This window comes from Oxyura jamaicensis, chromosome 5, assembly GCF_011077185.1.
Source record: "Oxyura jamaicensis isolate SHBP4307 breed ruddy duck chromosome 5, BPBGC_Ojam_1.0, whole genome shotgun sequence".
Taxonomy (NCBI): Eukaryota; Metazoa; Chordata; class Aves; order Anseriformes; family Anatidae; genus Oxyura; species Oxyura jamaicensis.
The window spans coordinates 30917800-30935300 of NC_048897.1; the positions used below are offsets into that span (position 1 = coordinate 30917800).

The following is a 17501-nucleotide window of genomic DNA, read 5'->3' on the forward strand; positions in this document are numbered from 1 at the left end:
CAGAGACTCTAGATACAGTTCATAAACACAGAAATTCCAAATGCTTTATTACAGAAGTAAGAGCTGAGTGTGGTGCAAAAATAAGATTCTGCCTTCCTTCAAAGTGCTGCACTAACCGTCCTGACAAATTTTAATCCCAGCTCAAACAAGATTGCATTGCATTACAGCATTGAACCACTGTAGATACATTTTTCAGAAACAAGAGATATGGATGCTTTCGATAATTTTATTGTGTCCTAATTACATTGTTTCAGATTTATTAGGTTTGAGAATGAACATCATCTTTAGTAGAGAAATTACATCTGACAAAATTTGTCTTGCCTCTTAGTTGATATCAAATGCATCCCTGCAACAGCATTCATTGTTCATCCAAGAAATTAATGATATAAAAGTACTTGTGTTTCCACTTTGAACGAGCCTGTCTTGGAGAGAAGAACTAACTGTCCTCTGACTGTTCTGCTTTCCTGAGGCAAACACAGCAGCTTGACGGTTTGGGAATCGCTGTGCTCAGTCACATCCATAGATTCTGAATTCGTGTCATATATTTGATGGGCTTAAATGGCACAAGTTAAATTTCAGTAAGGACAGGTTTGGTGTCTTTAGGTTAAATTTAAGAAAATTTGAAAAAGGAGATCCAAAATTGTTAAAAACTTACTTAAATCTAGAAAGTGGGAGTTACGTTAAGAGCCTTTAATGATTGCTCTGAAAATCAAGTCTCCTCAGGGTACTCTAGGTGAGTTCAGCAGCAGTGCGTACCTTTCTGTTATAAGATAAAGTGCTACCTCTGCTTTCTTGGTACTGATGGGAATCTCTGGCAACGCTCACCAGAACTCTGAAATAAAATTCCTGTCCTGTTCTGAACAAGGACAGTGCTGGATTTGTAGCTTGGCTTGCAGCACAAACAGATTTTGTTGCAGACACTTCACAGTTACCAAGGCATAGAAAACAGCAGATCATTTCAAAATAGCTGAAGGTGGGAAACTGACCGTAGGAAAGAAGTTATATTTATTTATGGAGATACATGCAGATGCCAGTATCACCATATGTTAAACACCAGGAGAGGGGAGGGAAAGGGTAACGGAGCTAATAGCAAAATGAACATCACGATCACTCACTTCTATAGGCCAGTTCTGTATACAACTTTATGTTGTGAAAACATTTTAAATAGTTAAAAATTCCAATGCATAGTATAGAATGTCATTTCAAAGTGTGGATTTTGTAGTGTTTCATTTATTTTTTAAAGAATTTGGATCCTATTCTAGATTGTTTACAATCCCTCCTTCCAAATTTGTTTCTCTTTTATCTGTGTAAGCATGTGCCGACACCGTTGCTCGGTATACACAAATGCTAATCTACCTTCATGCACATGGAAAATAGCTTTCCTGGCACTGAGTTTAAAACTCCCGTAGAATACATTATTAATCGAAGAAGTCTCTTTTTAGAAGAGCCTATCATTTATGTGGTCAGTGTTGAGAAGGTTATAGATAAATATAATGCTGTTTGTTAACCAGTGTGGTCTTCAAAACGTACAACAAACAGTCCCAGATACTGAAAGTGTATAAAAAAAAAAGATTTAAATTTCAAAAGTAATTTTCCTTTTCTGTACGCTAGTTGCACACTCTAACATGATCTAATTATAATGTAATGACAACTTCTTTTATATTGCCCTGCATGCTTTAATGCTCTAAATGCGTTTCTCTTGGCAGGTCTCCGCAGTGAGGTGAAAGCATGGTAAATATTCAGTTCCCTATAGTGAATAATTCCCTAGTTTTGCATTTGGCATTCAGATGCTAGACCATGTATCTACGAAGTTCAAGGAGTATAGTAGCGAGGGAAGTGGGTAGGGTGAGGCTCGTGTCCACCTGTGTGTAATTTAGCTGAATGTGTCCGCGCCAGGTAACAGGGCTTCAGCCGGGCTTCTGCTATGTCTGCAGTGCTGAAGTCTCCCTTCTGTTACACGTGCAGGTCTTGCAGACTCTGTTGAGCCTTATCAAACAGAGCCAGTTGGTGCTGCTGGTATGAAAGCACGGGGGAGCTCTCATGTGGAAGGTTAATGGAGTGTAATTATAAAGAAAAATGAACTGCTCAACCACTCTATCTCCCTCTACCTGCACTGAGAGTGACAAGTGCTCTGATCTTTTATAAACCCTAGAGCAGAGGTTTAACAGTCTAAAATGATGACAGTATAACCGTCAAACAAGCAAGCACAGTGAGAAGAAGTAGTACAAACTTATGGAAAAGAATGTTTACATTCCCTTATATGGCCTCTGTCAGTACTTTCCTTCTTGCTACATACTGTCCGTATTGATATATCATGTCTCAAATGTATTTTCCTGTGAAGTGTCCATCAAAGCCAGAAAGATCTTTGTCTTCCACACATGGCTTCTTCATTCCTGCTCCTCACATTACTGTTACCTTGCTCGATGAAGTAATGGCAACTTCCTAAGGCATTTCAATCCCAAAGGATTAAGCCTTCATAGAAAAGGGCTCTGGTGGCAGCAAGAACAGCTACTGGGCTTTATGTTCCAGGAACTCACTGAAATTTTAGATTAGATTTCATACATAATTTGGGATTAGATACTAATGTCTGATCCTGTTAATTAATTTAGGAACGATATACAATTTGTGAAATCTATCACATATGTAAGATGCTTTTTGATCTAGCAGTCAGATTTTTTTTTTTTTTCTTTAAAAGACTGTAAATAAACATCAACTGGGAATCTACATCTAGGAAGTAGATGGAGGATGCCACACATCAAAACCGAAAGGAGATTAACCACTTTAACTTTCTGCATGTTAGAAGACATTATATTCTACTCCAGTACTCCTGTGTGACATCTAACTTCCGTGAGACTAGGACAGTTCCGTCATTAAGAGACAAAGTTTTTGTGTTCTTTAGTCAAAAACCAGGTGGTAGAATGGGCTGCCAGTTACTCTGAAGGCCATTGCAATGTCAGCAGGTTGACATGGGGAAATGTGCCCAGCTAATCCTAGCAGGCAGTCCACATTCTGCATTGCAGTGGAGGGGAAAAATAACATCCCAGCAAGTCTGACCTGGGAAAAAAAAAATCCCATTCCAAGTCTGGAATCAGTAAGAATCTGGATATGTAAGCAGGGCATACAATAAAAGGCATCAAAGGAAGATTACCATGCTTCTTTTCTCCACTTTTTGGCAGTTCCTCATGTTTTAGAGAAAGGTAAAAAAACAAGCCTGACTATATCAGGTCGTTAGTGCCCCTAGACGTGCTCATATTCTAAAGAGTAAGGTTGTATTTATGTGGCGGTTCAGTGCTGGAGAGGTGTGCCGAGAACAATGCTGGCACTTGTACTGTCCCCGTGGCCCATTAAGGAAGGGAATGAGCAGAAGCTTTCCAGGACCCAGGGTCCTCTGCACCACACATATACTATACAATCTCCTCCAAAAGTTAGATTAAGCATTTCCTTTGGAAAGCTGTATAACCTTGTCCTGAAGACTGCCAAGCACGGTAGGCCATTACCTCCCACTTCAAGGTGTTCCAGCATTTAACCATCTTTGCATCTTATTTCAAGGTTGAATTTGTCGACCTTCAAGTCGCAACCACAGAATCATCATTTTACACTTCTCAGGGAAACTAAAGGCCTCCCATCATCAGAAGTCTTGTCAGTGTATAAATACCTATACTCAGTGAGAAGTCGCCTCTCAACCTTGTCTGTGATGAACTGGGTATGCAGAGCCCCAGTAAGCTTCAAGTTGTACAGCGCGGTTTGTTGGGTCCTCGACTGTGTTTGTGGTTTTCCTTTGAACTGTCTCCAGGAGCTCTGCACCCTTTGTCAGAAAGGTAGCTGCCCGTGCTTTTGCTAAAACATGAACTCATGGATGTTTTTAAAAGAGGTAGAAGTTCACCAAAACTTCAGTTTTTGAGTAATCTTAGCATACTTGATGAGGTATTATTTGCACTGAGATAAGCAAGCAGAGGGGCAGTCCTCCCTCTCTTTTCCATTTAAATTGCGAGTCTAGGGAAGAATCTTTTTCTTCTCCTTTTTTGTATCTTTTTTTTCTAGAGAGTCACCGTTGATTGATCCACAAACCTTGATACAATGAAAGGCCGGCAATTTAAGTCTGTAGTAGTGATTTAATTTCATGTCTTTTCTGTGAAGCGGGCACTTTTCTTTGTTTTGATCATGCTTGGTTAACTAAAGAGAACAGTACAGTAGATATGTTTAGCCGGGCAGAATATCTGTCCGTATACTATTTAAGTGACTAGGAAATGGGAAAAAAAACACAACTCTCATTTAAGTGAAATGAAACTACAGCTTTCTGCTCTGATAACTCATTCTGCCTATGAAGTAGAGCTCAACAACGAGTTGCTATGTGATATTGCTAGTGATGGGTTTTAACTGAATCAGTGCTTAACAGTATTTGGTTGACAATATAGAAAGGGAAAAAGTCTGTTGCCATTCAAGCAACAGTGATAAATCACCAAAGAGAATGTAACTTTTCATCGCATCCCTGGAAAAGTCTCAGCAGGACAGTGATAAGGTGATCTTTGATACAGGTTGATTATGCTGCATGCAAAATGAAATGACTAAAATTGCTTCTGTGTGTTCAAAATTGTTCACATTCAATTTCACCAAATATTTTCTGTGTTTTCTAGTACTGGACAGGGTAAATATGAGTGTCTACTTCATTCTGTATCTCTGTATCATGTCTCTATATTTATTCCTTCTCTTATCTCCAGGCTCTGCAGTTAGTTTGTGATCTCTGTAAAGAAAGTGTGGAAATGAAATATTAGATGCTGTTGACAACATCAGGGCAATCAACAGGTTCTCATACAGTATGGTCTGAGCATCCAGATCTTCCTGTTCATACAAAAAAAAAGAGTTTACATTCTGTGGTAGCATAAAACTAGTCATCATGCTTGATACTTCCGATCATGCGTGAAGTGTGTGAGCATGAACTGTGTGTAGTTCCTTTCACAAGGAGGAGAGGAGGTGTGATTCAGTCGTGGGAATAGCTGTGGGATGCACAAGAATCCTGATGAAACTGATTCATATTTTATTCAAGGGACTGTGTTAACTGTGCAGTAGTGTGCTGTAAAATTATTTGATGGCTATCCTTTCCACTTCAGCTAGTCAAAAATATTAGGAGCTATCAGTTTAGAAAGCAGACTATTTTATTTAGGCTGATCATTTGTAAGATGAGAAATAAGTTCCCTAACTTATATTGCTCTACTGTGCTTATTTAATTCAGATAAATTCAGATTAAAGGATGTCACATTATGAAATAAATCAGAGGTAAGAGGAAAGAAGCAGTGGTACCTCCCTGGTAGAGGTGTTTAGCTTAGATACCTGGCTACTATAGATACGTGTGAACCACTTTGCCATTGGGGTCATTCCTGTGTGTTCTGCATAAGAATAATAATTCATGGTAATTTTTATGCTGAGATTTTATACACCAAGTTTCAGTCCACGACAGATTTTACAAAACCAAATACAATATACACTTCTAGAAAACTAAGTTCAGTCAGACATCATAGAAATGTACTTTACATCGAACTACAAAAAAAAACTTGTTGCCTTTCTGCACAATCCAGTTTTGTTTGTTTGTTTGTTTGTTTTTTCCCCTCAGGAGTGTTTTTTGTTTGTTTGTTTGTTTGTTTGTTTGTTTTTTGCCTGAAGAAAACAAATGTGGGAAGTCAATATGGAGATGGGCAAGATAAAATTAAAATGAATGCCTTTTCTGTGGTGGTTAGCAGTTTAGTTTAGTTGTGTTTTTTTTTTTTTTTAATTTCCCTAGCCATTTCATGTGGAGGTGATCTCCACATTCTTTCACTATTCTTTATTTGTACTCAGAAGTATTCCTGTGAAGCAGAAAAACCTAAAACAAAACCAAACCAAACCTTGTCAAACCTTGTCAAATTAAAATTTTAATTTCATTCCTCACATTCTGTTCCTCCTTAATTACATTACAAATACTGCACTAAACTGTTTTTCTTGTTCTGTTTTGCCTGTTGTCATATACTTAATTCTCCATTCATTAATTGCTTCATTAATTGATTATTGTAGCTGTTCTTGCAAGTTTCTTTCAATTAACTTAAGTATTGGGGTAAGGAAGCAGAGGTATTATATTTATTTAATGTATAAGCTGAAGGAAAACAGTATATGTGGTGCTCCTACTACTTGAGTGTCTGTTCCCTACTTTGTGCAACAGTAAAGATTCTAAAATGAGAAGACAGTGATGCATAAGGCATTTCACGGTACAGCATTCCCTTCAAAAAATTAATTGGTCTTGTGGTGCTGCAAATGGTAAAAGACACAGTACTGAAAATAAAGCAGTCAGGAACTCACATAAAACAGAATAGCACAGCAGCTATTTTCAGTCACTTTCATTTATAAATCTATCTATAATTTTAAATAAAATAGAAAAGTTGATAAGCATTCTCCTCCATTAGGGATGAGGGAATGAACATTATTTTCAGAACTTACATAATCCATTTCTGAATAATTTCTAGCAACTTTGAGAAGTATTTCTCTGTCCTAAAGGAAAAACCTTTAGTAGGTATGTTCACATGTGAACTGTGTATTTGTATCAGAACCACACCTGTTGTATTTATTTTAAACAGTTTACAACATAATGAAGTGTATTAAGTTTATCAGCATTTTTAATGACAAAAATACTTTTCACATCATGCCAATGCTATATAACTATCTGACAAAATGGCAAAGTACACTTTTATACAATGAAATTACTTAAATTCCATTTTATAAAAAGTACCCTCTGCCATATTAAGTAATTGCATTAAAGATAGCAAGACTGCAACAGTAAGCTCATGAGCTTTGGGCATAGCAAAATTAATGGTACTGTCTTAGTCTTTGTCTCGCTCTCATCTGTAGGTGTATTTATCAGTGTGCTATTGGATCATCATGGTAGAATGAAGAAAAGCATTCAGTTCCTGTAGCATCCTCAGCATCTCCTTGTAGACATGCAGAAAAGTCCTTGTATTTCTGTAGTTCTTTTAGCCACATTGTCTGGGGGTTGCATTGGAGGTTGTGCTCTTTGGGACGGTTAATGGTGTGTTGGCCATGCAGCTGTGGTCAAGATATCTACGTTTAACAACTACAACAACAAAACTTGGAAAAATATGAGTTAGGTTGTTAAACTGTAAAAATAAATAGTGTACATTTCAGTAATAATGTCCAATAAGCATTAGGCATCGGGGGAGGCAATCTCGCAGTCCCACTGCTTACACTGGTAGCTACATCCCTTAACAGAGCACAGGCAACCCCTCCCCTCTGTCCCCCAAGAGAGCCTTTTAAGCTAAAATGTATAGGTGGTAGTTTGAAGAAGGCCTTTAAGAAGTTGTACCACCACACCTTATTATTATTATTATTATTATTATTATTTTCTGGGAATAAAGCTTTTTCTATTTTAGTTGGTTTCGATTTTTTGTTGTTGTTGATAAAAAGACCTGGGTATGAGTCAAGCCCAGCCAGACGTTCAAAATATGATAAAAATACAGGGTCATCACAGAAATAGCTGAAAATATTTCTGTAGTCCTTTGCTAAATCTGTCAATGGAATTAAATTCCATGTTTTTTGTACAACATTTTTTTCTTCACTGTTGTGAAATACTGTGTCATGGATTTCTATAACTGGATTTCACTACATAACTTTCCAATGCTATCTTAAATCAGTAGATGAGTGTACAATTACTCTCCTTGCTTGCAATTTTTCCACTCCCAAATTCTACTCCCAAAATGCACACCCTTGGCATTTTAAATAACCTTAAACTCCATGTAAAAGGAGAGGTCGTTCACTTCTCATTGGGTAGCTTGGCAGGGTACGGGGGCTGGCAAGGCGAGGGGCGTGAGGTTGCAAAAGAAGATTGCAGAGCAGGGAAATTCCCTCCAGCCTTCCCACTCCCAATTTGGAGCTTATTTGAAATCACAATTTCCTCTTACCATTTCATTCTCAGCAACTAGCAACTTTTAAATCCCAGAGAGCATTTCTTGTTCATTGCAGGGAACGGGGAACAGGGTACACTTAATAGTTTACTTCTGGAATCGGTGGAGCAGGAAAGCAGGTCACTAGCAGGCAGTTGATAAATTCAAACCACATCAGCTCTGGTTTTGTGATACTAAATGTATGTATGCACTTAGAGGCTGTTTAGTACTTTACTTTTCTCTCTTTTTGTGAGATTTTTATATTTTACTCTTTTATAGATTTTTGAAGTTTAAAAACAGACCCTCCCTTAGATAGGTAACCTTTTTTGAATGTTTCTTGGATGAAAAAGAAAATGCATTAACAAATACAACGAGGGATGTAGTATTTTAAAATTTGCTGTACACACAGTATCACTTTTTAGTTGATCAATTGATTGATCAAGGTGGAAATAATGCTTAGCTAATAACGTTACACTTAAAGCTTTAAGTTAGTTTCAAGGACTTTCTTATAGCAGTATTTTCATGATAGTTTTTGATTTGAGAGCAGAGAAGACACCTTTTCTTATATTACCGGGACACAGATATATGGCCAATGAGAGACAGCAGCAGATTTTCTGCTTAATCAAACACAAATAATTTCCTAATGCTGTGTTACGATCTGGCCTGTACCATGAATGAGAAAGTGGTATCACTAAATGTCACGGTATTGATTACAATTATTACCTTTAAGAAAGGGTCATATAAGATGTGCAGGGCTCTGTGAACTCGGTGGTGTGAAGAGTTCTTGATGAGGTTAGTTATGAAGATGTCAAGACAGCAAGAGCTATTAAATTATGCATTATACTTACGGGGCACTGCTCAACAGATAGATTCTGCAGCAGTCTGACCGTAACCATTGCAGAGGGCTAGCAATTACTTTTTAGGTAGAATACAGTTTGGTCAAAAGGATATGATTATTAATTGCTTTCACATTCTGGTTGTAAACAGAGGCTTTGGAGAGAATTCAGTAAACTCGAAAGACGAATGCTTTTCACATATTTTTAGCATTGCAGGAAAAGAAGCTACATTAGGAATATGTGTGGGTTTTAGAGCTTTCTAACGCGCAGAAAACTGTTGTGTTTATGATATGTTTGTGATTGAGTTAATCTCAGTTTAAAATTTCAAAGTTGTACATAAGAGTGTAGGAACTAAATGTTCTTAAATAAGGATGGGAGGAAAAAATGGCAGTGATTGGGAATATTTCTTAAAGGTTCTGTGGTACTTTTAGATAACCGTGATCTCCCCAGCTTTACCAGCTGTGTAGCCAGGACTTTGCACCAGCCCTGGTGAATTTCAGCCGCACGGATTTCATGTTCTGTGGCACAAACGGCATTCAGAATTAAGAGCAGCCGCATAACTCACAGGAACCATTTTAAAGCCCTGCTTTAGCGAAGTACAAAGCCTCGCCGTGGACAAGACTTGCTCTTGCCGTGCCCCCCGTTTCCCCCCCAGAGCAGGGGGCCCGGCAGGCAGACGCGCACAGCGGCATCCAGGCCCGGGCCCGGCAGCCGCGCTGAGGAGGACGCGAGAAGCCGAGATGGGCGCGGGCCTGAGGCCTAGTGCCTGAGTAGGGGCACCGTGCGTCTGGTCTGGTTTGAGTAATTAAGCAAAGTAATTTCGGAATACGTTGTTGGGAGCCGCTCCTGATAAGTGCTAACAAGCACGTAATCCTAACAGCCTTTCAGATAGTAAAATGATTTCTGTAGTGGCACTGTGGTATTTTTACTGACAGTTGGTAGAAGGAGCTTAATAAACTGCGTAAGCAATTGGCATGCTCTGCAAACTTCAGTTGTACTGCTCTGAATCTTAAAAGCATTAGATGTTTCTTCCAATTTAATATCTGCATAATGGATATGGATGGCAGGATGCACTGCTGCCTGGCAGCTCTCAGCAGCCTCTACCAGACTAGCACAGGCTTCCAGAGCAGCAGTGTTGTTCCGCTCGTGTTATCCATTTTGTGCCAAACATGCTGAGCCTTGGTTTTTGCACAAGGTGCCACGAAAAGTTGCGCTCAGTCCTGCGTTCCCCACAGCAGAGCATGCTGCAGAGCAGGGTGGGTGGCGGAGGAGTCCTGCAGCCTGCCTCTGGCTCTTTCTTTCCCCTCTCTCTCTCCTTTTATTGTTTGGATCCTTTCACTGATGTTCCCTCCCAGCATAAAGAACAGGATGGAAATGAATTATAGTGCCATTGCTGCTGCTTTTCTCCAGTTAGAGAATTGGTAGAAGAGCACCCTATCACTAAATCTCATGCAGGCAGCTATGGAAGACAAAAACTCCCTTCCTGTTCATGTTGGATACAGTAATTACCGACAGTCTCCTGTGCAGTCCATTTTTTGGCAGGTAGCACACAGCTATGTTGTAGTATTTCCTCTCCTGCTTCGCTCTGTTCTCCTCTCCTCCCCCTCGGGCTGATCTCTGGAAATGCTTTTCAGCTCTTCTATCTGCTTGCTGACACAGCACTTTAGTTTGCATGTTAACATGGTTGATCTTTTCAGAAAGCAATTTTAAATGATTGTTCAGTTATTACGTGTATGAATGAACTGATAGACATAGGCCATTTAAAACTATGTAAAATATCTGAATTAGAAAAATGCTTTCTATACTCTTAATATTTTCTCCTTGTTCTAGGAGGGAACAAACAATTTCCAGCTTGGAGGTTCTGACAGCTTTTACCACTTTTCTTGATGCAGTGTAAAATAGTTACTTCTCTCCCCCCATCCACTACAAGCTCCCTGAATTTTCAGTGTGATTGGGCCTGTGTTTCTCTTGTTTTTGGAGTCTATTGTGCATCCCAGCCAGTACTGTCACCGTAATACCAGGGAGAAATTTTTAGAAGGCAGGTAGTCTTCCTCCTGTATACCTCTTAATTGCTAAATCCAGTCTTCTGCACAAAGGTCAGTACTATGAATTCATATCTTTCAATCCTATGAAACAGGAGTTAATTTTTTAGTTGATTTGTTGTTTTCTTTTGCTTGTGCAAGTTCCAGTTCTCAAATCTGTCAGTTTGGGACTCCACACCTTTTGCTGTCTCCTTTTAGATTAGAGGTACAAATTTAGTGTTTTAGGCATGACAGTTTTAACCCATCATAAACAACATAGAATCAGAAGGGCAAAATAGATGAATGAGAACTACCTAAAGAACAGATATTTCATTAGCTCAGAATTTCATAATTCTCTGTAAAAAAAAAAAAAAAAAACTGAGGGAAAAGATTGTTTCAGTTAGCTGTACATAGCTAGATTTTTTTTTCATTCTGTCTCTGTCTTTTATACTGTGTCTTAATACAAATGCTTCAAGACAAATATCAAAAGATGTGGTATTATCAGAAGTTTTTTTTCCTTTTTCTTTCCATGTAAGTGGAAGTGCTTCAGGCAACCCCTTCTGCCAGAGTGAGGCTCATGCTGAGGTTTCCTGACCATTGCTGTTTCTCAAAGAGCTTGCTTAGGCCAGCCCTTACCGTGTTTGTTCACTCTTTGTTGTCCTCCTCCAAAGCCAGCTGTGGAGTATAACAACTTTGGAGTACACATTTACTCTTGATCAGGGTGGCTTAAGTATACGTCTGAATCTTTTTAAAGCTATCCTAGTTGGATAGTGGTTAGGGTGTTAGAAAAAATGCCAATTTCCTGTCATGCCCCAAAAAGGTAAAAGGTCTTGTGGTGTTTGCACTCATGTCTCTGTTAAAGTATAATGTGAACATAAATGGTAAGCCCTTATTTCCCATGTGGTAACATAGTATGTTAGCCTGTAGCTCACCTGGTCTGCTCTTAGATCTGCTGAGTTACCGTCTAAGGATACCCCATGGCTACCAGGAGAAGAAACTTTTCTTTGAAATCATTTCAACTTTCATGAAAGCTGTAATGTAATAGGAAGCATTTAAGATGAGATAAATAAATCTGCACTTTGCTTCCCATGTAGATAGCCCTATCTGATTTTCTTTCAGATGACAATAATATTGAACAGAATGACCACACACCCATGCTCTTCCTATTCCCTGCTCCACACTCAGACTGGTTCTCTCTGCACTCAGTTTCTGTGCCTGTTGGTGCATGTCTGAAGGAGATGGAGACTTTGGAATCTGAATGTCAACAAGTTAATATTAATGAGGTCTTGCAGTGGTTTGTGAACAGCCTGAAATGGGGTGGGTTTCTGCAAGGACAGCTAGGTCACCCTGCTGGACAGCAGCACCCTGTGGCCTATTTTGGCACTCTGACCATTAGATAACACCAATTTTTAAATTTCCAAGAGAGAATTCCTACTACACTTCTGAGTAGTTCTTTATTTACATATTTACATTAAATGCTTTAGGTGTTATTATCTGCTCTAACATATGCAGCTAAATAAACATAATCATCTCTGTTTATCTGTTTTTGTTTATCTGGTAGAAAAGAGTGGTGGAACAGCTTCGAAAGAATTTGATAGTGAAGCAGGAACAGCCAGATAGTAAATTTCAAATACAGCCATTGGCACAGTCAGAAAACAAACTACAGACACCACAGCCGCAACCACTACAACAGCTACAGCAGCACCACCATCAACAGCAGCAGCAGTCTACTGCACCCTCTCCAAACGTGATTGGATCACAGGTAAGAATTGCTACAACAATTCTTATCCTCTCTGAAGGTGAAGTTCACTGCAAAAAAAAAATCAAAGAAAGGTTCAGACAGATAACTACAAACCTTTACTTCAGCCCCTTAGTATACCAGTATGAATTTCTCTTTCTGTGCATAAGCACATATGGGTCTTGTGTTGTGTTTTTTTTCCATCAATTACGTCCACATGGTAATAATATCACAGAGAAGGGTGGCGGTATCACCTTTCTTAGAAATAAATAAAAGCTTAGCAAATTAATCACCTTTTTCACAGGTGTGTGAATGATTGCCCATAGCCAGTAGGTCTCAAGAAATAGTAAAGACTTTACATGCACAGTATGAGGTGTGTGATTAAAATAGTTTATTTCTAAAAGGCTAACAGTCTTTGTATCTGTGAACAAAATATAAGAAAACAGTTCCCTTTTCTTTCTGCTTGGTTTTCTAAACAGATGTAACTCGTATCTAATAATACTTACCTGAGTCTGCAAGGATTAATCTAAAAGTATACAATGGTAGTTGCAAAGTTTGAATATTAGAAAGTAGTGTCTTTATTGGAAAGATACACTAAATTTCATTACAGTATAGGATTAGAGACATAATCCCAGAACTCTCCAGAGAAAGTGGTTCACTTTTACTGAGATGGAAATTCCAAGCTGATTCAAAGTCTCTACTGTTCAAATATTTAGAATCCCAAAAGTCTACTAATAAAAGAGCTAAAAAGTGCAGGGATGTGTTTTTAATATAACAGGGTATGTGAAGTATTTTTCCTGTTGTTGCTATCTCAGCAGCCCACGTTTACCTGGATAGGCAGATGGCAGAATTCACCACTGAAGTTTGCTTTATGCATATTGCAGGGAATCACAACCACATCTTTGACCAGTTATAGTTCTTCCCTTTTCCTGGAAATAGAGGGGAAATACATGACTGGGGGGTTAGTTCTGTCATTAACTCAACAAGTTGCTCTCTAAAATGTATTTGTAAGATTAAGGTACTTGAATTTGTGATAAAAGAATATTGAAAAAATGATGCAAACTTAATAAAGAAAAAGACATTTTTAAACACTAACATTATTCTGAAGCTAAGATAGAAAAAAGAAGTGTATATTAATGTGTTCTAAAAAATTTACGAGCAAACAATGGTTCACTCTTTGCTGTTTCATTGGTCTCAGCTTTTCAGTCAGGAAACATGACTGCAAAAGCAGTCTCATGCATTTCTCCGTACTCCACACTTTGCATTCATGCATTAACTTCCAGGTCATCTTCTGGGTTTTGAAAATTTAGGTTTTGTTCAAAGTTAAAGAGCCCTCTAGTGAAACAGTCAAAAAACTGCTACACCCTTCTATCACTGATGCAGTCGTACTTGGAAAGTAATTATAAACTGAAAGGCAGGTCTTCCTCTCGTTTGAATAAAACAAACCAGCTCTTATCCTTAAGAGTGGTTTGTTGGTGTAACTCTGAAGTCAAGTCACTTCCTTTTATACACAGAATCTGTGTACAGATTCTCTCCCATTGCCCCTCAATCAAAACGTGCCTTCTTTTTCAACGAAGACAAGCCCATTCACATATAAAGAAAAATCATATATTTTGTCCCTGCAGAAAGTTTTTTTGCTGCCAACTTTTGTAAATAGCACATCTTCCAAGGCTGTGTCAGTAAAGAGAGTGCTTTCAGTGGTTATTTTCAGAGTAATTCAATTTAGGAATAAAGTTATATATACTGCCTTAATAGTGACATTTTAATATACTTAATATAATCCACTAAGAAGGGCTTTTAAATTTTTCAAAAAGCAGCAAGCCTGCTAAAAGGTCATGTTATTACAGTGTTATTATGTGAAATAATGCAAACTTACCATGGATGCTACTTCAGTATGAATTCATGCATTGAAAACTTTTTAGAATAACCAAAGCAATTAATGCTCAGCAAAGTAACAGGGAAATTCAAGCTCTGTGATCTGCTGACTGAAACTATGCTCTTAGTACTTACAGACTTACCAGAACTCCTTGAAAGATTCCCAGTCTTGTGTTACATGATTGATTCACTTTTCTTTAAAATGTTTATGGCTGAATGTAATGCTTGTGAAAATGATAATGTGTTACATTTCATTGGAAATGCTTGAATAATAATACTACTGCATTAGGGGAAAGGAGCCTCTTGTTTTGGAGAACTCACAGCAGAGGTCAATAAGGAGCTATTATATCTAAGAAAACAAAAAGGGAGAATTATTCACGCTGAGAAAAGGGAAAAATAATTATGACTGGATTTTACATAAATGTATAAAATTGTAGCATAAAATATCCTTTGATTTGGCAATATGCAGTGATTTTTTTCCCACTTGTGTGTCATTAACAATTAAGAGATGTAGTTTAAGCATTGAGAAAGTGGTGTGAAGGTAAATGCATTTTTGTTTAAGGAAATAGTACTGGAGAAATACGGAAGAAATCATATGTATAGAAGAAATATATGTATAGTATTTTATTAGAAATAAGGGAAAGGTCTTGTCTGATTAAAATCGAGCAATCTAAATCAGGCATGTTCAGACAATGAAAAAAACTGCCTGATCCCTGGCTCTCCATTTTTTCCTGTTTTAACATCTAGCACTGTCATCAGGTGGGAATGGCTCTTACTTCATACTAAGAGCATTTAATGATGCCAATAACTGTTTGGAAGATGCAGTGTCATTGGTACAATGGATTTTTTATACCAGCGAGAAGGAATAAGTTCACCTGCCATTCTGTTGAGTGTCATTTGTCATGATTTTTCCGTGCATATTGTGTTCTGATTTTATATGGAGATTTTCCTGCCTTGTTGTTTTTTGGATGAGATTTGTAATTTTCTGTTTCCCTTAGCATCCTAGAAGGCAGTACGTTTTCAAACAAAATTATGAAATTGTGGTTGTAACTTTGGAATACACTGAATTTGAGGGCATAGTGTATCCAGGCATTGCAGATAAAATTCAGATAGAGTTAAGTGATTCAAAACTACTCTCATTAAAACAGGCTAAGAGCAATCACGCAATCACATACATGCATCAAAACCACCCCTGTTCCTGAGAAGTTAAAATTAATTGCCTGCAGCTGGACAGGCTTACAGCTAGCTTTTGCAACTCCATGGTAGTCCTGCTGATATTCTTAGGAGAGAACACGAAGGGCTAAATTGCTGTATGTATGACTAAAATTGAAATTTGGGATAGCCAGAATCAAAATCCATTTTCGTTCTTTAAGAAACAAAAGTATGAATGTTTTTCCCTCTTTCTCGGATCACAGTGATCTCTGTAAGTAAAGTTTCCATTTGAAATTTTGAGTTTTAATTGGTGAGAAGCTAGTTTGCTGGTTTATTTCATAAACTTCCACTATATAGTTTTGATGCTGACAGCAAACATTTGGAGGTAGTATGAAAGTAAAAGATCTAAAAATATGTATGTCACTATTAATGCTTGTTTGTCATTTTCTAAGGAATTGTTTTTGAATCAATCTGTAATGCTGCAGATGGTTAAAATGTACCCAACAGGTGCCCCAAAAGAGATTTGTCTAGTAACTTGTCACAGCATCGCAGGGTGGTTGAGGTTGGCAGGGACCCCTGGAGATCACCGAGTCCAGCGCCCCGCCAAGCAGCATCACCCAGAGCACATGGCTCAGGATTGCATCCGGGGGCGTTTGAATATCTCTAGAGAAGAAGACTCCACAATCTCTCTGGGCAACCTGTTCCAGTGCTCTGCCACCCTTACAGTACAGAAATGTTTTCTCAATTTCTTTCTAGCTATCCAGTTTTCAGAGGCATAAGATAATGTGCCTGTCTGAACAGTAGGTAGGTAGACTCAGTGCTGCCTTTTCTTTTTTTGTCGATTGTTTCCAACTAACCAACCCACATCCTGTCTGAAACAAAGTGTCTCTGTCTCTTACAGTGTTTTTTCTGTTTCCTCTAGAAAACTGTAACTACAGCTTCAATGATCACCACTAAGACACTACCTCTCGTCTTGAAAGCAGCAACTGCGACCATGCCTGCCTCCGTTGTGGGTCAGAGACCTACCATTGCCATGGTCACTGCTATCAACAACAATCAGAAAGCTGTCCTCAGCACCGATGCGCAGAATGCACCAGTCAACCTCCAGACAACAAATAAGGTCACTGGGCCGGGAGCTGAGGCAGTCCAAATAGTGGCAAAAAATACAGTCACTTTGGTAAGCATTTCATGGGTTTGCCCTGCAGATACATGTGGTTTTAGTTTACAAGAGGGCTATAGAAAATATTTAAATGAATAGTCAATTTTTTGCAGGAGAAAAAAGTGTAAGTACCTGTTACGAGGCTTCCTTAGTTAACATTGTTAAAATAAGAGGCTAAGAGAAAAACATTTACCATCTACATGGGTTGTTATTACTGTTTTGATTATAGAATTAAATTAGTGCTGTCATCGCCTCTGTGTAAAGTTTCCCCTGGTTGCAGCTGTTAGTCATGGGGAAGTATCAATTGTTTTGCCCCTACCTAGGCTATGTGGCTGTGTTCTGCAAAATTCAGCTAGTTTGATAAAGGTGGTTTCTTTGTTTGATCATTTGGGGTTTTCATCTTATGTTTTTTGAGTCAATCTCTTGTGTTCCCTTTCTGTCATAGTCTCTGGTGTTAGACACACCGCTTAACTCTGTTCACTACCCTGTCTTCCCTCACCACTTTTTTACACATAGATCCTATTTCCTTAAGTGTATTTTGGAAAGTGCTTTGATTACATCACACAGTCTTTTCCGGAGTAGTAAAGCTGCTGAGCAATCAATCAGCCACCTGAAAATATAAGAAGTAATGTTTTAGAATTGGATTCTATGGGCTTCTTGGACTGGAAACCAGCAATTGTATGAGATCATGACAGAGGAATTTTGCTTCTGAATTAAAGAGTGAAATTTCACTAAACATAAACCTTTATTATTAAAAAAAAAAAAAAAAAAAAAAAAAAAAAAAAAAAAAATTTTAAT

At 38.2% G+C, this 17501-nt stretch overlaps 1 protein-coding gene across 10 annotated transcripts in view; it reads left to right on the top strand.

The window, feature by feature from the left end:
• PHF21A (PHD finger protein 21A) overlaps positions 1-17501 on the top strand; it is a 136836-nt gene that overhangs the window by 93702 nt on the left and 25633 nt on the right. For all 10 annotated transcript variants that reach the window (XM_035327344.1, XM_035327348.1, XM_035327340.1 and 7 more), the window contains exons 6-7: positions 12341-12541; positions 16467-16721. In XM_035327344.1, the coding sequence (XP_035183235.1) occupies positions 12341-12541; positions 16467-16721 (456 nt within the window). The remainder of the gene's footprint in view (positions 1-12340; positions 12542-16466; positions 16722-17501) is intronic.